This window comes from Trachemys scripta, chromosome 1 (assembly GCF_013100865.1).
Source record: "Trachemys scripta elegans isolate TJP31775 chromosome 1, CAS_Tse_1.0, whole genome shotgun sequence".
Classification (NCBI taxonomy): domain Eukaryota; kingdom Metazoa; phylum Chordata; order Testudines; family Emydidae; genus Trachemys; species Trachemys scripta.
Window position 1 is genome coordinate 290247082 of NC_048298.1, and position 20870 is coordinate 290267951.

The following is a 20870-nucleotide window of genomic DNA, read 5'->3' on the forward strand; positions in this document are numbered from 1 at the left end:
GAAGTGGGAAGGATTGAATGCTAATGGGAGAGTGGGTTGACACTCTCAGGAGGTTCAGAAACCAAAATTGTCTGGACAGTGGGTGCAATAAAAATGAGTTATGTTTTCTTATGGCAAATTTTCCCCAGAACCTGAGCAGCAGTGGAATGGGAGGAAAGGCATACCTCAGGTGTTCTGTCCATGATAGAAGTCCTGAGCTAGTACTGCTCTGGAGCAGTACTGGTTGACCTTCTTGTTTGTCTGGGAAGTGAACAAGTCCCAGGATGGCATTCCTCACTGAGTGAAGGTTTAGTTTAGGACTGAACTGTGAATCTCCCACTCATGATCTGCGGAGCAGTGTCTGCTGAGATTGTCTGCCAGAGAGTTTTGTGCACTGGGGAAGTACATCATTGAGAGTGTAATGTGATTCTGCAGCTTGCTAGTTGGCACCAGAGTTGCGCACCTTATCCTTATGGCTGAGAGGTTTAAGCTGGCCTAAGTCTTTAGGACCTGAGCCTGAGGACTCACCCAGTTTGGAAGGAGTCAAGGAGGGATCCTTTCTTTTGTGAGCAGATCTGGAAGTGGATCTGGTTTTGTGTCCGTGAGAGTGTCCCGTCCCTTAGTCTAACGAGAGGCCTGAGACGAGTCCTTAGGCTTTACAGACCTGGTCTCTGCTTCAGAGATCGTGGTCAGAGGGATGCTGCTCGCAGATTTAGGGTCCTCCCAGCCTGGATTTCACTGGGATCTCCTGGCTTTCTCCATGAGGTGCATCCTCAGTTGAAGCTCTCCTCCCTTTTGGGTTTGGGTAGGGAAGGAGCAGCAGAAGCTGAACTTGGCAGAGACGTGAGCCTCCCCAGGCAATAAGGACAGCGTGGATGGCTGGCGCTGGCAGAGAAGGAACGTGGAACAGAGAGACAGTTCTTAAACCCCAGAACTCTGGGCACAGACCTTCTCCTGGGGGTAGGGAGGGGATTGGGAAGGGTCCCTGAGGTGGGGAAAAACTACTCTATTCTAACTAAAAAGCAACTAGAAAAGCACTCAAACCACTAAAATTCTAAGAACTATTTACAATATGTTTACAGGTAAGATGATGAAGCTGCTTCGGACACAGAGGATTCCGACTCAGGCCATGTAGTGGTCAGAAGGAACTGGGGAGGCCGACAGGCCACACCTCACCTTACACCCTGGGTACTCAGCACAAGGAACGCCAGGGAACAGGAGTGGACCAACGGACACTAATTGCCAATTCTCCAGTCTCAGGAGCATGGAGTGCATGTATACCCACATGTGGAATACACACAGGGACCAGCACTCGAAGAAAAACCACCAGAAGACCCCAACAAGGGAAACTAAGAAAAACAAGACTGCACATACTCCAAACCAAAGTATAGTGAAACTAATAGAGCTAGGTACCCATGCAGGAGGGGATAATATTTGGAAAGACCAAAGGCCTGGGTTTCCCTTCAAAAAGCAGATAATCTCCTCTTAGAACAAGGATCATTGCCTTTCAGGCTACTATTAGTAGATAGCTCCAAGGAACAGCTATGAATGGAGACACGCACTGATAATAGCAAGTAAAAACATAACTACGCATCCTTCACCTTTGTAGCTTAAGTTTTGATACCTTCCTCTAGCTGTGTCCACATGGGACTAAAAGTAAATGGCTTCTTTTTTAAGACAGAACATTGTTTAAATGACACTATAATTAGGATCTCTTTGTTGATCAGGGAGTTACAAATTGCTGCCTGCATGTTCCAAGGAGTGAAAGATCCTCTGCTCTCAAGGAGGTATCAGGTGGAGGTAGCTGTCCTGCAATCATCTCAAACCAGCAAAAGGGACTCATCTAGGGGCTGCAGGCTCTATCCTTGCAGGTGCTACAGCATTGGAGTGGAGGCTCAGGTTATATAAAGTGACCTTAAAATTAGTAGGACATGGTTGCCCACTGTTACAATTGTCCTTGAAATACTCGCTGGAAACAGATAAAGCAACTTCTTGCACAGCGCACAAAGCTGTATAGTCAAATGTCATCTCTCATAATATTCTCCTGTGTCTTCTGCAGCTTGAAGGCAGCCCAACAGCCCAAGTGTTACTTCAGATCATCGTTTTCTATAATACACAATTTTTCCCACCCAAAATACTGATGCAAGAACCTATTCTATTCATGTACTTTGCACCAAGTAATTGTTGGATTTCTAACACGACTTACCTGTAGTACTTATCTTTGATAATAGCATAAATGAGGATCAGTGCTAGAAGGCCATCCAAAACAACAGTTAGTATTTCCAGAGACACAATGGTTGGATCAGAATAAAGCCACCTTGCATCTGCTCTTCCATATTCTTTCCCTAAAAAATTAAACATAACAGTTAATTCCACTACTGGTATAATCAATTCAAGAAGATAACTTCTTAGTGGGTGGGAGAACAGACAATACTGCTCCCCTGCACTGAGGGAAGATTATGCATAACATTTTCAAAAGCACCCAATGGACTTAGGTGATTAAAAATTTTACTCTATGAAAGGATGTTTGACGTGAGCATCCAAGTGCTTCAGAAATAAGATTATCACTGTTTGTTTGCTAAAGTGACGGATTATACACCTCTACCCCGATAGAACATGACCCGATAGAACACGAATTCAGATATAACACAGTAAAGCAGCGCTCCGGGGGGCGGGGCTGTGCGCTCTGGCAGAGCAAAGCAAGTTCAATATAATGCAGTTTCACCTATAACGCGGTAAGATTTTTTGGCTCCCGAGGACAGCGTTATATCGGGGTAGAGGTGTATAGATTTTCTGTTTCTTTCAAAGGAAATTTTTCCCTGAATGTAGGCGTCCATGTTCATCAAGTAACTTCTATAGATAAAACCCACACAAATCTAGAAAAAGACTTTACTTGTGCTATCTTTATTCCTAAAATACACATGAGGAAGATGAAAAAGCTTGTTAATCACTGGGGATAATGGTGGTTAGACAAATCCTGGAGATTTGTTTCTAGAACTCAGCTATTTCCCCCCCCAACACCTTAAAATTAGTCTTATATTTTAGTGCTCCAGGCTAAGGACAGCCAAATTCTGATCTCAGTTACACCCGCAGCCCTACTAGCTATATTAAATGAGGGAAGAATTGGACTCGTTTTCTAGTTTACGTCCACAAGGAATCAACATTTAAATATAGGGTGATCAGATGAGAGGAAGAAAATATTGAGACACATGGGGGAGGGGTCACTGGCAAAGCAAAAAAAAAAAAAAAGGGGGGGAGTGCCGCTGGCGGAGCAAAAAAAACCAAAAAACCCCAGAGTGCCGCAAAATATCGAGACAAATTGCGTCCCAACCAAACATCGGTCGGGACGCGGTACAAATGCTTAAATATCGGGACAGTCCGGATTTTATTGGGACATCTGGTCACCCTATTTAAATAAGGCAATAACTGCAAATGGACTGCACACATTTGTCTACAGAGCCAGTTGCCATAATTGAGAGAGAAATAATTTCCTCTAGAGTTGAAGGGGCAGATTCTCTTATACTAAGGTGATGAAGGCCACAGAAATACCTAAGTGGATAGATGCAGAAGTTTCTAATAAAAAAATGTCCTAATGGAAAAGATAGTCAATAAATAGGATTCAATATTTAATGACATAACACACACTGGCATCATGGAGGGAAGAGAACAATCTTTAAAGAAACAAAAGTCAAGTAAGTCAAGCTGGCCTTAAGTGACAGTCTGTATTGAGTTAGAATGACAGAACAGTTCACTAATCTGTTTGATGTACAGGTTTGTGTTTGTTTCTGCAGCGCAAAGACAATTATTCAGTTTTATCAGTTCACGCTACAGTATGTTTATTAACAATGTGGACTGGTGTCTGCAAAAATAGCATTGCAAAGACACAACCATATTTGGGATTGTTTTGAAGTATAGTACAGATGCCCCAAGCGTAAAGGGTTTTGAAAAGAAAATGGTCATAGTCCTGTCTGTCTCACCCTGCATATAAGCTCAATCCTGCACTCTCTGTGCACCCAGGACTCCCATTCTAAGCAATGCATTTTGGGTGCACAAAGATGACACGATCAGGCCCTTTATCAAAACAAACAAAAGATTAAAAACTGAAGTTGTCATTTTGTTCTGTAGCCCTATTATGATAGAAGGGTCACAGATGCTGCATTTTAATTAACAAGACTTCTTTACAGCAAGAACAAATATCAAGAAAATTAGATGTATTAAGTTCCCAAAATGTCAGCTTTAGACTTCATCATGGAGAGAGGGGATATGAAATCAGAATTATGTGGCTCTCTTCATTAAATTAACAAGCAATGCATTAGCCTAAATAATAGCCTAAACATTAGCCTTTTCAAAGATGCTGCTCCAGCAGTGCGTTTTTAGCCACTCACGTCATCAAAAGCAGCATAAACTTACTGCAGAGGAAACTCACAGGCTATTGTATAATCATATTAAACCTTACTAATGCTGGGGTTTTCCTCCTTACTTTCTCAAAGGCACAGTGGTTGCTGGGTTTTGTTTTTGGAAACAGATGATTTGGACTAAAGGGGACATTCCCTCAGACCGCCATTGGGGCATAAAGTAAATCAAATGGTTGGATATAAACTACCAGGAGACTCTGGTTCCTCAAAGCTTGTCCTATACATAAAAATGAACAACTCTTCTTCTTTGAGTGACTGTCCACATGAATTCCACTCTTAGTGTGCATACACCCCATGCACATGAAATTAGATTCTTTGGCTACCAGTGTCTGTTGGGGCTGCATATGCGCCCTATGGTTCCTTGTGCCACCACAACCAATCCCCCTACACCTGACAAGTACTCCTGCTGTCATAAAATGAAAATGATACTTACACAGAGAGGCAAATATGTTGTCTGACTCTGCCACTGTTCCTATTAAAGACAGGTATACAAAGGGGCCTTCCTAAGGGGGGAAAGCAAAGCAGAAATATGTTCTAATTTCACTGAAGCAAGACAACATCCATATTAGCACTCAGAATATGGTGTAGGACATTCTAGGAATGTCATAGATTAGATAAGGAAACTATTAATAAATATAGAAATCCCGTGTGTAAACACCTCAGCAGTGCCACATACTGGACATGCCTTTCAATGCATTTTATACAATAATCAACCAGCATGCATTCAAGTAATCTTGTAGTGCCTGAGACCTCTCTGTTTAAAAAAATATGACCATTTTGAGCTGTAAAGTGTCAGCTGTATTATTTTATGTCTACTCTCCACACTTCTTTTCCATTTCCCTCATACGCATAAGCCCCCTATGTAAACACATTGTGGATATGCAACAAATTTGACATCAGAACCAAGACATTTAAACTTGCAAATTTGAACAGGCTACGAAACCCACTTTCCCAAGATCCAGAGTCAACTATAATATAATCTTGCACTTACATCACACCTTCAGTCAGAAAACATCAAAGTATTCCATAAGCATTCAGTCGGTGAGGGAAGGAAGAGAGCTCTGACAGGAGTGCAGTGGCACCAAAAGGAGGAGAGATGGTTAACTGTTAGCCAGGAATGTTTCATAGTAAGCCAGGAAAAACTTGTGAGAAGAACAGTGATAGAGAAGTGAAAGGGAATTGGAGAAAGGAAAGTTACAGAGCATAAGAATGCATGAGAATCAAAGACTGTGATAGCAAAGAAAGACAAACAGCCTGTGAAATCTCCCTGAAAATATAAAGTTGTTTTAAATTCTATCCTTGCACTAACAGCATGAAGGGTATGAACTACTGCCTGACCTCACTCTAGTTAAAATTTAAAAAAAGGTTACCCCATGAGTAAATTCTAAAAATAATCAGTTCTGGTGAGGGCTAAGTCCAGTGGCTAGGACTAGTACCAATGTATTTATATAAAAGCTCTGGAGTTGCGGGGGATCATACCAATGACTACAAGAACAGGGAATGCCATGTCAGCCCCTCTGGAGAGAACACCAGTAAGAGACAAGAGGGAACTGTTCTGTCAAATGTAGCATTGGGCAAAGTTCCAGGTTGGCAGCCCTGCAGGATGAAGGTGTCTATTTCTGCCCAGAGCAGTACAGCCCAGGCTTTATTGCAGAGCTGTACCAGCACGCTGCATCCCTGTTCTGGAGGGATCACCTCTAGATAGCATAGGATAATTCATTTATCTTCAATTCTCTGATGAGGTGTTGATTTTTGTGATATCTGACCACTAGGAACTGCAGTGAGACCACCAGTTCATTCTACATCAGAGGTGGGCAAACTACGGCCTGCGGGCCACATCCGGCCCACGGGACCCTCCTGCTTGGGCCCTGAGCTCCTGCCCCAGGAGGCTGGCCTGCGGCCCCTCCCTTGCTGTTCCCCCTCCCTTGCAGCCTCAGCTTGGCCCGCTGGCGGCACAATGCTCTGCGCGGCGGGGCTGCGAGCTCCTGGGGCAGCGCCACTGCAGAGCCTGGCCTGACCCAGTGCTCTGTGCTGCGTAGTGCATGGCTGTAGCGATTCTAGCCACCAGTGCTCCAGGCAGCATGGTAAGGGGCAGGGCTGGCTCTAGGCACCAGCTGACCAAGCACATGCTTGGGGCGGCACCTTATAAGGGGCGGCCAATGTTGGGGTGGCGGGGGGCGCTCGCGGTGTTTTTGTTCGGCGGGGTGGCACTCAAGGGGTTTTTTTTTGCTTTAGTGGTGTGGCGATCCGGGGGTGGGGGCGGGGTTTGGGCGGCCCGGCCCGGTGCTGGGGGGGTTTGGCTGGCGCGGCGCTCCGGGGGTTTGGGCGGCCTGGCTCGGCACTGGGGAGGGGGCGGGTGTTTGGCCGGCGCGGCGCAGCGCTCCGGGGGTTTGGCCGGCGCGGCGCAGCGCTCCGGGGGTTTGGCCGGCCTGGCCCGGCGCGGCACTGGGGGGGTTTGGGTGGCCCGGCCTGGCCCTCCAGGGGGGAGGGGGTTTGGCTGGCACGGCGCACCAGGGGTTTGGACGGCCCAGCGAGGTGCTGGGGGGGGGGCAGGGGTTCGGCGGTGCAGCACTGCGCTCTCCTTTTTTGCCTGGGGCAGCAAAAAAAAGTTAGAGCCGGCCCTGGTAAGGGGGCAGGGAGCGGGGGCGTTGGATAGAGGGCAGGGGAGTTCGGGGTGGTGGTCAGGGGTCGGGGGTGTGGATAGGTGTTGGGGTGGTCAGAGGGTGGGGAACAGGGGAGTTGGATGCGGTGGTGTGGGGGCAGTCAGGGGACAGGGAACGGGGGGGTGGATGGGGCAGGGGTCCCGGGAGTGGGCCGTCAGGGGGCGAGAAGCGGGAGGAGGGGGCGGGCCATGCCTCCCTCCCCTAACCGGCCCTCCATACAATTTCCAAAACCCAATGCAGCCTTTGGGCCAAAAAGTTTGCCCGTCCCTGTTCTACATTCAGAAGGCACTGAACACCTTCATGTGAGAACACCTTTAGGGAATTACAACCTGGGCTGGATTAAAGAAGGTTTTCTAGAGGTCAAAGAGTCCCTCATTAGGACTGTTTAAAACAAACAAAAACAAAAAAAAACCCATAAACATACATGGTTGCATCATGGCAGATTTGGAAAGATGTACTGGATTTGTAACTGAACCATGACAACGATGCACAATTTTCCATTCTGGGCCCTGGCCCCAACCTGACCTCCCAACTGCTTTGCCCAGTATTTTTCCATCCCCTTGCAAGGAATGAGGAGTGAATGACACATGGTAAGGAGAGCCACAACTGTAGGGTTACCATATTGCAGTCCTGGAAAAGGGTGCCACTCCAAGGGGCCCGGCCCCGCTCCAACTCCGCCCCTTCCCCAAAGTCCCCGCCCCAACTCCGCCCCCTCCCCTGAACGCTCCGCCCCCCCTGCTCCTCCCCCTCCCCTGCTTCCCACGAATCAAATGTTCGCGGGAAGCCTGAAACAGGCAGGAAGGCAGGCAGCAGATAAGCTGGGGCTGCGGCAGCGGGGGGAGCGTGAGTAGGCGCAGCCCAGTCTGGCCCCCCCGGTTGAGCGGCTCCCTCCGGCGGCTGGCCAAGAAGCTCTAGCCCCGGTGGCTCTGGGCTGTTCCTCACTGGCTCAGGTGCAGCTCCTGAAGCCCTGGATCGCAGGCTCTCCTCCCATAAGCTTTCTATAGTCCAAGCTTTGCCTACAGAGAAGCTGACTATGGGGGTTGCGGGGGGAGCTATGGTGCCGAACACCCCCCTCGCCGGGCCCCCCAGGCGGGGGGTGAGGTGACACCCCCACGTACCCCGGGCCGGGCCGAGCCCAGCCCAGGTCCGTGTCCCTTTAAGAGCGGGGCCCGGCTGAGCCGAGCCGGCGGGGGGTGGCTCCGCTCCCTGCTGCAGGCTGATGCCGGAGCCTGGGCTGAGAGCCCCGCTCGTCTCCTGCTCCAGCTCCGGGCGGGGCTTTGCTTTGGCTCCCCCATTCCCCCAGAGCCAGGCTGCCCCACGGTAGGGGCGGGTTGCTTGAGGCAGGGCAGGACCCAGTGGCGCCGAGGGCTGAACAGGCCCAGCAGGGCGATGCGGGGGCTGCTGGAGGGAGAAGCTGGGGAAGGGGTGGCATGGCCTCAACCTCCTGGGGCTGCCTGCCCCGCGGAGGAGGTAGAGGGGTGCAAGCCGCGGCAGGACCCAAAACCACCGGGGGAGGGGATCTGGGGCCAGACCGGGGAGGCAGGAGCAGCCCTGGGGGTGCTGGGCGGATGCAGGGCAGAGCCCTGGGAGAGCCCCAGCCCCGCGGTGGGCGAGGGGAGCCCCAGGCAGGGGGAGCCGGGCCGCCCACACCCACCTCTCGCGGCCGCTCCATGCTGCTCCCGGTACCGCTTTCTGCCAGCGCAGCTGCCCTGTCAGCTGCTTTTGGGTCTTTAAACAGCCGTCCGGGGGGGGGAAATCCCGGACATTTTTAGCTTTTTACAAATTCCCCCCAGACGGCTATTTAAAGACCCAAAAGCCGGACATGTCCGGGGAAATCCGGACGTATGGTAACCCTACACAACTGCATCAGCAATTGTTCTTCATACACCTGCTGCAGAGAGGGAAAGGCAGGAAGAGAAAGTCACAGGGGCTGGCAAAAGAACAGGAAGTCACCAAATCTAAGGCAAAGCAGCACTCTCTGACTCTCCATGGCCAGTCTTCTGTCCATCCATATTGAACATAACAAGCAGGAAAGCAACAAAGGGAAACCCGTGTACCCAACAGCAAAGACAAAAATACAACATTTACAATATGGCTGAATTACTATTGTTATAAATGCACAACATTCTCATCATTCCACTCCCAGCTTTAACACAGGAGGGTTTTTGTGCATAATTTGATTATATTTCAAATCTATCATTAAGTATGTTTTTGATTGACTCTCAGATGAGGTGCTCAGGTACTACAGTGATGGAGGCCATATAAATTCCTAGATTAGATTGTTTAGTTTAGAAATCCTGTCAGTAAAGTTCACTTTAATTTCTGATGACATGATAAAGCGCCCCCCGAACCTGAGGTTCTATTCTCAGAGACCCCTGTTCTTTAAATACAATTCTGTGCAGCAGCTGCACCTTCATTAGCAAAACTGAACAAGAACACAGAATAAACTGCATTTTGAAAAAGGAATCCAGAAAAACAGAGGGATACTCTTGTAAATGTTTTAAAGCAGATATTGGGTCAATTACGAAAACTGATCAAACTGTTCTACTTAAAATGAAGTATTATTAGTCCCTTGTGCATATATTAGTAAGCTATATCCCTGCCCTTCTAATATTTTTAAAACCCACATGGCTAAATATTTTTTCTAATTATATGTCAGTGATATTTTAGTATTGCTAAGTCACATTCCAAAACTCAAGCAGTAATAAAATTATTAGAACGGAAAAGGACAATAGTAGAATGGTTGGCTCACTGCTGGTGCATCCCCTTGTGGCTGGGCACAGCGTAGCTGCTCTTTCACCTCTAGGATTTCCTGTTGATGGCTGCTCCAGGCCTGTGGCAATCTGCCTCTTCTCGCAACTTGGGCCCCTGGCCAGTTCACATTTTAGTTCTACCCCTTCTGGGGTTATAGAGAATCCAACGATAATCCTTACAAAAGGTCTTCAGCCCCGGGTCCTCACATCCTCCTCTCAGGGTTCTCAGTTGAGTTTATTCCCATCTCAGGGGCTTCCTGTCACCTCACCAGTGGTTGGTAGGGGAAAACCCCAGCCGCCCTGCTACAGTGGATTCCAGCCAAGGTCTGCTCTGTCGAGCGACTCCCTTCTGCTGCCTCCCTGGAGTTCCTCCTACCGTAGCCTGTCAGCAGGTCTCTTCCACAGCCACTCTAAGTTCACCCTTTTTTCAGAGCCAGGACTCGCAAGGGTCTCCCCGGAATCCCCTAATAAATCTCACTCCAAAAGTACAAACTTAAACCAACTTCTGCCCTCCTCAGTATTGGCCTTTCATGTCTCAAATTCTCCTTGCTCTGTTCCTCCATCGAACACCTGCCAGGTCTCTCTCACCTGCCACACCTTGCCCTTTTATCAGGGTGGCACACCACTGCAGCCTGCTCCACCTCCCGTACTGCTCTGTGTCTCTCCTGCCAGACTTCTCTACTTAGGGAAGGATTCCAGGGCCAACTTTCTCCCTGGGCTTCCTCCTCTGCCCGCCTAACCTCTCCACTCTCTAGTTCCAGAGAGTTTCTCCCTACAGCTCCCTTCTGCTCCAGATTCCCTTTCTTTATAGTCATCACCCAACTCCTCCTTCAGCTGGGCTTTAATTAACCCTGGCCCACTCTCTAGGTGCAACAAGGTGGGTTAATTGGCCTTTCAGGCCCACATTAATCCCTTCAGAGGCAGGATGGTGTATATATCCCAACACAACAATGTCAACCCATTGCCCACTTTGTCATCAGACCTCATTAAAACAGATCTAGCCATTTCACTTGTGGTTTATTTTATTTATATGCTGCAACTGGTACTCTTTGTGAAACAAAAGCAATGAAAAAAAACACCTGATCTCAATATTAAACTTCTAGTAACACTGAAATATGACCTGCATTTTAAACGCACGACCCTAGTGAACAGACTGATTTTCTGTTGGGAGAGATGAGGGAAGGAATTCAGGGCCTGAGCTACCATACAAGAAGACACAAGATGCCAGGACATCATCGTTGGACGTGACAGACAGACATACCATACAAGAAGACAGGTGGCTTCTCATAGCAGCAGTGTGCTTTAGCATCAGATCAGCCAGGATCCAGGCCATATATATCAAATAGTTTACTTACCATTCCTGCCAATGCATCTCACACAGTACCATCTCCATTCAGACAAATGGGCAAGGATGTTGATTGTGTGCCATCCAAAGACTTAATCTGATGCAGCTCTTAAGGACTGCCACTATGTGACAGCACTGAGCTAAGAAGCAGCGATCACTATGAAGATCTAGGAGTGGTAGCTGTGTTAGTCTGTATCATCACCTCCTTTGTCAGCGATAGTCAGCCTTTTTGATTATGATGTCAGAGTTGTTCCTGAGGCTGTGGATGGCATTGTGTTCTGCACGGCTGAGGTTAAAAACTATTTCCCTATGCTAATTTCCGCCCCTACTGTTACTCACACCTTCTTGTCAACTGTTTGAAATGGGCCATCCTGATTATCACTACAAACGTTTTTTTCCTCCTGCTGATAATATCCCACCTTAATTGATTAGAGTCGTTAGAGTTGGTATGGCAACCCCATCTTTTCATGTTCTCTGTATATATATCTTCCTACTGTATTTTCCACTCCATGCATCTGATGAAGTAGGTTTTATCTCACGAAAGCTTATGCCCAAATAAAGTTGTTAGTCTCTAAGGTGCCACAAGTACTCCTCGTTCTTTTTATGAAGATCTAATCTTTCATATTTATCTTTAGGTTTTTATTTGAATGTTGATAAGCTCAACCCCTATTGGCAGCTGATGAAACAGTCCAAGAAGATGGAAAGGCTCTGAGGGCACAAGAAAGAGGAATGAGGGGAAGGGAATGAGACGATTCAAGGGATTACTAATGAAATAGGGAACCTTTCACCTGTAGGCCTTTGGTTTGACTCTAACCCAGATCAGCAAGGAACTGAAAATTTATTACAAATCAGTTTGCTGTTTGGAGGTCTACAGGGAATGAGCAAGGAACCTTAATCTGTTACCTACCCCCAAAACCATCACAAATTACACCTTCACCAGAGGTGCCAAGCACTGAATGAGCATGAAAACTTTTGCACACATAAGAACGGTCCTTTTAGGGAATAGGGTCCACAGTTTAGGGATGCTTTTAGACCCCCCCCCCCCCCCCCAAGCTGCTGTATGTCAACAGCATTACAGCAGTAACCCAGGCAGCTTTTTGCCATCTGTGACTTGCTAGGAGGTTCTGACCTGTCCTTTTGGATGCAGACTTTGTAACTGTTATCCAGGATTTTGCTACCTCAAGATTAGACTATTGCATTGTGCTCTAGGTGGAGCTACACTTGAAAACCATTTGGAGACCGAAACAGGTTCAAAACGTAGCAGCTCACTCACTGAATGGGAATTCACACTGGGAGCATGACACCAGTGCTCCAGGATCTGTGTTGGCTGCCAACTGGCCTCTGATTGAAGTTTAAGATGTTGGTTATGACCCATAAAGCTCTAAGCAGTGGGACTGGCCTATCCGAGGGATCGCCTCTCTCCCTGTGCCATGCCATCACAGCTGCTGTCAGGAGAGATGTTCAAGCTGAGATCTCCTTTGTTATAACAGTGTGGGAGGCTGGCAGGGCGTTCTCTGTGAGGGCTCCAGGACTCTGGAATTTGCTCCTCACCTTGGTCCAAAGAAGCCCAAATTTGATGACTTTTTGGTCATACAGCAAGAGACATCTGTTTGACTGGGGGTTTTGAGAGGGCTGAAGATATGCTTCCTAGCCAATGAAGGGATAGAAAAGAGTTTCTGTAGGTGACATAATGCGATCCTGGGATGCATAAACGGGGAAATCTCAAGTAGGAGTAGAGAGATTATTTTACCTCTGAATTTAGCACTGGTGCAACTGCTGCTGGAATAGCGTGTCCAGTTCTGGTGCCCACAATTCAAGAAGGATGCTGATAAATTGGAGAGGGTTCAGAGAAGAGCCACAAGAAGGATTACAAAACATGCCTTATAGCGATAGACTCAAATCTGTTTAGGTTAACAAAGAGATGGTTAAGGGGTGACTGTAAGTACCTTCATTGGGAACAAATATATAATAATGGGCCCTTCAATCTATCAGGGAAAGGTATAACATGATCCAATGGCTGTAAGTTTAAGATAGACAAATTCAGACTAGAAATAAGGCATACATTTTTAAAGGTGAGAGTAATTAACCACATGAACCATTTACCAAAGATCACAGTGGATTCTCCATAACTGACCATTTTTAAATGTATGTTCTTCTAAAAGATATGCTCTAGGGTTTATTTTGGGAAAATTTTATGGCCTGTGTTATACAGGAGGTCAGATCACCATGGTCCCTTCTGGCCTTAGAATCTCTGAATCTATATTCAGAACAACAACTGCCTCCACAAGCAGAAATTTCTATAACCCCAAAAAAGAAGAGAGAGAAAGAGATTCTATAAAGTCCACTAGGGACTATGTTATTGCCAATCCAATTAATGTGGAAGGCACTCAGATACCTAGAAAACATAGCCTAGAACAGGGTAGGTGGAACTCAGAGAAGACTGCCGGCTTCCCCTTACTACCTCTTCCACGCAGTAGTTCAGCCCTGAGCAAAGGGAAGGAAGGGATGGGAGTTAACATCATCAGGTTGTGGGGAAGAAAGGAGAGGAGCAGAGCAGTGCCCAATCTCATGGCCCCCAGTACAGGCTGTAGGGGAGCACTGAAAGATGCAGTGCGGGCTTACATAAACAAACATTCTTCAGATGTTTATGTCCCATGTGCCTGCTCATAATTTGAACTTAGTTGACAGTGATGGATAACATTCCTTGGAAATTGCTCAATCATTACAATCTGTGCATTTCCTCACCATGTCACTAGCAAATCTTAAAGGAGCATGTTGCTATGAGATCAAAGCCAATTTCTGGAACTAGTAGGATGGCAGGTGGAGTTCTGTGAAAGCAACTGACTATCAGCTGAAAAGTTTTCTGGATGCTTTGTTAAAGATGTGTAAAATATTGATATCAACCAAGTCTGAACTCTATAAAAATCTGTCCACAGTATTAAATGGAGTGTTGCCCTGCACATTCACAGCCTGATTTTCAAAGGTAATGAGCAACTTCAGCTCCCACTGAAGTCAGTGAGACTTTTGAAAATCAGGACATAATTACGTGCTATGGGCAAGATGCATTTGCTGAAGTGACCCATTACCCGTAAGATATTGAACAGTGCTTGGATTCATGGGTCTGTCTCAGGACTTAGTGATGCAAGTCATGATGTGCTACAGAAGTACAGAGAAACTGATTGTATGTGTTTTGGTTATTGTCTCAGACACAATAAAAGAGCTGAATATAACATTTTGATTTCCTGAGACAAGTGAAAAGTGAAAGGCTGTTTGATTACAAAAGACATACGTGGTACAAATCTCAAACACCTAGTGATTTTTCCAGTGCTTGGCTGGATACAAGAACTAGTCTCACTTGAGTGTTTTCAGATACCCTCTAAATTTCAGCAAGAGTTAGGATTTATCTGTAATATCAAGCGAAGCAGTAAACTTTCTGTGGAAGAACAACAGAGTTCTCAGTAAGTTTGTCTAATCAATTAATATATGGAGATATACCTATCTCATAGAACTGGAAGGGACCCTGAAAAGTCATTGAGTCCAGCCCCCTGCCTTTACTAGCAGGACCAAGTACTGATTTTGCCCCAGAGCCTGAAGAGGCCCCCTCCTCAAAGATTGAACTCACAACCCTGGGTTTAGCAGACCAATGCTCAAACCTCTGAGCTATCCCTCCCTTAAACAAGCTAACCACTGAGCTATCCATCCCTTAAACAAATCATTCTGACTTTTGACTTGAAACTGACAGAGCAACTACAAAGCCCTAAGAAGATGACACAGCCTACCAGTTCGACCACCACTAGGTGTTTTTAATTTTCTTGTGAAGAAAAGATTGCAGCAAGTTTTCCCCCACACACCTATCCGGTATGGTGGGTGCAGCTTGTTGAGTGGGCGCATTGACTTGGCTTCTGCAGAATGAAGTATTTTAAAATGTAAAACTGATCAAATCCTACCTGAAGCCTAGTGACTGAAGAGACTGAGGACTTGTAAGACCAGCAGCAAACCATGGTGTCTCCAAACTCAGGGTAGTCAGATTTATAGGCCCATGGCCATTAATAAAGTAGGACCCGGCCCTCTGACAGCTGGAGTTACTGCCTGTGTCTGCGGGCAGCTGAAATATTGAACAGCCAGTACTGAGGTGCAATAGTGGGAGGCAGCGTCTGTGCTAGGAGAGTAGTTTGCCAATGAAGCGGAGACATGGGGGTGTATTGACCGCGCGGAGGGCAGCGGTGTTTTGTTTGTTGGGGGGGCGGGGAAGTACTTCTGGCAAAATGCCTCAGGCTGGGTCTGGTTCACACCCGCCTGTGTTGGGCTGCGGTAGGGAAGCCGCGTCCCCCCCATTCCTCACTGCAGCGCCCCCTTTTCTCACCAGCCCCAAACCCCAGCACAGCCCCCTTTCCTCTCCCGCTCCCCCACTATGGGCCCGGCCATTCCCTCCCTCCCTGAGCCCCGGGCCCGCACTCACCAGCGTGCAATGCACCAGCACGTCGTAGCAGAGCCAGCCCAGCACCCAGCGATCCGCCGGGGCGCAGCGCCCGCCCAGCCTCCGGCCCAGCGCCCAGGCCAGGCCCAGCTGCACCGCGCACACCGCCAACGAGCCGGCCGCCGCCGCGCCGAACAGCGGGGGAGCTGCGGCCCCGCGCCCGGCCATACCGTGCTCACCTGGCGGCCACGGCAGCGACTCCCACCCCCGCAGCACAGCCCCAGGGCGGGCACCGCCAGGGACAGGGGGCGGGGCCCGGCCACCCTGCGGCAGCTCCGGGCACGGGGGGAAGACACTGCCAGCCTGCGACAGTCCTGGACCCAGAGAGGCAGGGGCACTGCCAGCCTGCGACAGCCCTGGCCACAGAGAGAGATGGGGGGGCTGTTAGGGTTATGGGCACCCACCAGCTGCCTTGGGCAGGAGGGTGGGAAGGTGGCTATGGGGTGTCACTGTCTGCAGAAAGGCTGATACAGATTGGGTTTGATAGTATCAAATTCAAGCGTAAAGAAAAAAAGTCACAGGGGGAGTTGAAAAAGGACAATGTGTGGTGATAGAGACTGACACAATGGCCGTCCCTAACTGAGGCTGCTATCCTGACAATCAGAGACTGAAAGGCCTCTTGTCCCACTGTCTGGAATACAAGCTTTACACAGGGCATACAGGCCATAGAATTTCCTCCAGCCATTCCTGCTTTGAGCCCACTATCTTGTGACTGAGCTAGTACATTTCTTTTAGGATAGCCACTTTTAGGATCTACACTCGATCACACCCAGTCTGTTTAGTCCATATCCTATCCCCAGCAGTACCAGATGTTTTCAAGTGAACAAAACTCACTTCACCTCAGGGCAAGTTTCATTTTATAGGTACCTACTGTATCATACTCCTACTAGCTCTTCATCTGTATCTAATTAATTGTGCAGCCATTTGCCATCAACTGATGCTTCTATTTTCCGTTAACCAAATAGAAAGACAATGTGATTGCATGTTAACTAGGTACTCCAGTTCAGCTTGTGGTTGACCAATAGAGTAATATAAATGCTTTAGGCTTAGGGACCAATATTTATTTTAGTGCAGGAAAATACTCTAATTTTTCCATTTGATACATTGCCATTTAATTGTTAGTTATTTTTTTCACTTGGCTATTGATGCTCCTGAGTTCATCTGTAACATCCTTACCTTGTCCACTTGTAAGTCCTTGTTAAAGACCCACTCCTGCCATACTGCTTAAAGTGAATCTAATTTGTCTGGTTTTGTTCCCCTTCCCCCAACCTCCCTCTCTCTGTGTCTGTCCTTAGATTGTGAGCTCCTCAGAGCAGAGTCCATGAGAGTTTAGAAAGCTCCTTTCACATAGCGGGCATTAACATTAAGTAAATAAGGTGATTTGAGAGACTTTCCCCTAGTGTCACTGAGGGCAGAGGCCTTGCTTCTCAGGGTACACGAGCCCTTTCAAGCCATTTTAGTAGGAGACAAATTTAGAGAGCAGAGGGTGGTCCTAAAGGAGTTACACTGCCATCAAAAGCAGTTTTCCAAATGCAAGAGTACAGTATAAAAGTCTTATGAGGTGTCATTAATCCTGAAGTTAAAATCCCATTAGTTAATTTCTCACACCATGCCTTCATCAAGATAGAGGACCTGGCACTGCAATTAAATTAGAAGGAACCATATTTGTCTACTAACTTGGATGTGGAAACAGAAGGCACAAAGGACCGAACAGTAGTGCAGACTGTAGAGTTGGCGTTATCTGCTCAAGTCTTGTAAATCCTAGTGTAAAAGAATGGCCTGGTGGGAAAATATGTACAAGTTGACCATGGGTTCCAGACTTTAGTCCCCTATGTACTACTATAGCTATTGCAAAAACCTGAAGCATCTGGCATTCAACATGGATACCAACTAGGCCTGAAGAGGGATGTCTCCAGCTGGATGTCAGGACCAGGATCAGCAAGCAAAGGGGAACTCACTTGGGAAAACTGTGTAGCAGCTCAGACTACATGCAGGGTGATTTGCTGTACCATAGTTCTATATCATTTCATATACCACTTTCATTATTATTGAGTACGTTACAGTAGTGTAACTAGGATCACAATTAATATCTGTCACACAAGGGTCATTCTCATCCTTTCTGCATGGGGAAGGCTGTAAGTGCAGCATAGTGCAGTTTTGCTTTGGCAGTTTTTTTTTTTTTTTTAAATATACACACAGTTACGTAGGGGTTAGGAGTTCATTCCAGTGTCTCAGACCAACCCCTGAGAAAAGTCTCCGACCTAGATGAGCTTTACCCATATGGTTAAAGTTCCCCTGTGCCTGAGAAGCAGACTTGACAACCACGATTCTTCATCCCAGAGCTAAGCAATCTCACAGGTACTTGGCTCCGCACCACGGAGCAGCTTAAAGATAAGAAACAAGACCTTGAACTTGACCTGCTATTTCATGGGAAGCCAATGTTAAGAGTGACAGAAAGGTTTGATGGGCTTGTGATAAGCCTGGGTTGGTGAGGGAAGATGTAGTAGTTTTTTTGTGCCACTTGGAGTTTTCTAAGGCTGATGACTTCATGTCCAGGTACTTTGCACTGCTGTAGTCCAACTAGGAGGAGACAAGAACCTGAATAACTGGGGCTGTTTATTGTCCATGATAGGATGGAGTTTCTTAGCCAGCCAGAGATGAGAGGAAGCACTAAACTCTCAGGTAGCAGTGAGAGACTAATATCAGCAAGGAATCCAGGAATCTCTAAACTATGGACTGATTCAGTTCACATCAATATTTCTTCAGCTAAACCACCAGTTGGGGTATTGGCCAGACTAAAACTGCTTTGCAGATCAGGAAATCCCTGAACACTAATCTCAATACCTGAGTTCCAGCTTGTTGCAATGTATCTCATACCTTCATCCCAGCAGACTGGTTGTGTGGTTACCATGTGGCTACCATGTGGCTGGCAGGTTTTGAGAGACCAACCAATTCCATGCCCGTGGCCCACCCCCTGCCCAAAAAGTCTTTCCCATAGAGAGAACCAGAAAGATTTACTTGGCACTAAAGATGCCTCGACTCTTGAGTTCTTTAGAAAGGTGTGTAGGGTGACAAACCTAGAACACTACCTCAATGCCAGGAACTCCAATAGCTCAAGCCCCAATTGGACAAGGCTGGCACTAGAGCCATACAGGTTTGATCTTTGCTACTCTCAGTTAAAGTCAGACTGCTCTCATTGTCAAGAAGCAGACTCCCAACTTAGCTATGTTCTGTGGAGGATGGTCAACAAAAGCCAACTATGGCGAAAGGCTGCTAGCATACACAATTACCATCAGTACTCTCAGAAGAGAGGATCCTCTGTAGGTCACCCCCAAAGTATTAATAATACTTCGTTTTTATAAATGGGCAATGATCATAATTAGTTTTGTGGAAATATGGGAAGCTTAGTGTAGGATAAGTGGGAGGATAATATACTGTAGCAACAGTTACATGGGTGGCAGCCCAGGCAAGCCACCCACCTACAATCCTGTCCAACCCCTGGGTATGTACTCAGGCAACTACCCCAGCCACTACCTGTACAACAGCCACACTACTAGTTTTAGGCAGTAGCTTGAGCCAAACTAGCATGTACACCTCCCAGCTGCAGTGTGGGCACACTATTAGTCCACCCTTCAGTGCGGCAGTGCTCCTATCCCTAGTATTTCATACATAAGCTAGTTGCTCCTCAGCAGTCACAGCTTTTTCCTACCCCTGCTGGCTGCTACTCCCCTCATCTCCTGAGGTAAAAACTATCTCATTGCCATCCCACCCCCCCTTTAATCCAATCACCATGGAGCTCTTCCCCCATCTTTCCTCCAACCTCCCGCAGAACACTCAATTGTGAGGCAAGCAAACCTGTGCTGTTTGAGATTGCTGAGTACTTCACAACCTCTGTAAATAGTGCAGCCACAGAGCTGAGCATGGTGCAGGGATGGGAGGGAGGAGGCAAATATCTCATCCAGAATCCTAATTTCAACCCCCACACCCAATCCTAGCAATACCAGCAGCCCTACACCCAGCCCCTACATCCTACAGCACCCAGAAAACTTCCCAGTCATTCCAGGGACCCAAATCCTAGAATATGGTGGATCATGAGACGACTGCCACTCTGTTGGTTTCAAGCCAAAACAGTTAAAAACTCCTTGGATAGGAGAGTCTGGGTCCTCATTTTCTGGAAAACCAAACAAAAAAACAGACTCATACTCACCAAGGTTTGAGGGATTCCAGCTAGCAGAGTGGAAGAGGAATAGATTGTCAGACAAGAGATCTTGGTTGCTGTGTTGTAGCCATGTTGGTCCCAGGATATTAAAGACAAGGTTCTTTTATTAGAAGATAAAAATTAGACTATCTTTGTATTAGAAGTTGGTCCAATAAAAGATACTTCACCTCACCCATCTTGTCTCTAGAGATCTTGTCCTTGGTGAATAGCTGATTAAACTTTTCCCACTCATTTTTAAATGGGTCTGTAAAATGTAGAAGGAATACACTTGGGAGGCAGAGCAGCAGTGATTGTAGCTTGAGATTAGCACTGCTTAGGTGGAGGTGGGTTGACTGAGGGCACCAGCTTGTCCTCTGATCTCAAAAGCCTTTACCAGGTTTGGCCTGACAGTAGAGGACCACTGGATGGCCAGCAGAAATTACCCATCTGCTGAAAAATTAAATAGAAGAGTTACATCTTTTGTGGGTTACTGTACTGGCTTGTCCATGGTGTTAGTTGGCATTGAAAATCCTTTGTTAACAAATGTAACAGACTTCCTCATTTAACACTTAAGAGTCCCGGGGACAGCTGTGGGCTTGTCTACACATGGAGTTGTTCTTGATTAACTCCATGTATGGACACTCTTATTCCATAGTAAGCATCCACACATGGAGTTTTATCAGGAACAACTCCATGTGTAGACCAGCCCTCAGGACAGAGACTAGCAGCAGTCAGAAACGTTGAGACTTTTTGCCCCTTCCATCACCACCTTCGTTTCTATGCTCAGACTGAGTTTTGAAACTGTTCAGTCACATTCCAGCAGCTTGTTCTTTTGACCAGCTCTGAATGAGAACAAAGAAAAGCAGGAGATACCAGGAATCCTTAGTGCCAAAATCTTCAGTGCCTACTGCCTCCCACTCACCTATGAGCAAGTGATCCAGAATTCCAGGTAAAGTGTATCAGACTGCAGAAATGGAGAGATCACTTCTTTGGCTTGGATAGGATTAAACAATATCATCAACCTCAAATCTACAAAAAAT

The 20870-nt window shown here is 47.1% G+C and overlaps 2 protein-coding genes across 3 annotated transcripts in view; one reads left to right on the forward strand and one right to left on the reverse strand.

Annotated features, from left to right (window-relative positions):
• ARL11 (ADP ribosylation factor like GTPase 11) overlaps nucleotides 1-2189 on the forward strand; it is a 21633-nt gene extending 19444 nt beyond the window's left edge. For both annotated transcript variants that reach the window (XR_004644100.1, XR_004644099.1), the window contains one exon: nucleotides 1062-2189. The gene's annotated coding sequence lies outside the window, so the exon portion shown is untranslated. The remainder of the gene's footprint in view (nucleotides 1-1061) is intronic.
• EBPL (EBP like) overlaps nucleotides 1-15805 on the reverse strand; it is a 19009-nt gene extending 3204 nt beyond the window's left edge. The window contains exons 1-3 of the mRNA XM_034758521.1: nucleotides 15615-15805; nucleotides 4828-4897; nucleotides 2186-2324 (exon numbers count right to left, since the gene is read on the reverse strand). Coding sequence (XP_034614412.1) covers nucleotides 2186-2324; nucleotides 4828-4897; nucleotides 15615-15800 — 395 coding nt within the window. The 5' untranslated portion in view covers nucleotides 15801-15805. The remainder of the gene's footprint in view (nucleotides 1-2185; nucleotides 2325-4827; nucleotides 4898-15614) is intronic.
• Between the last annotated feature and the right edge of the window lie 5065 nt (nucleotides 15806-20870).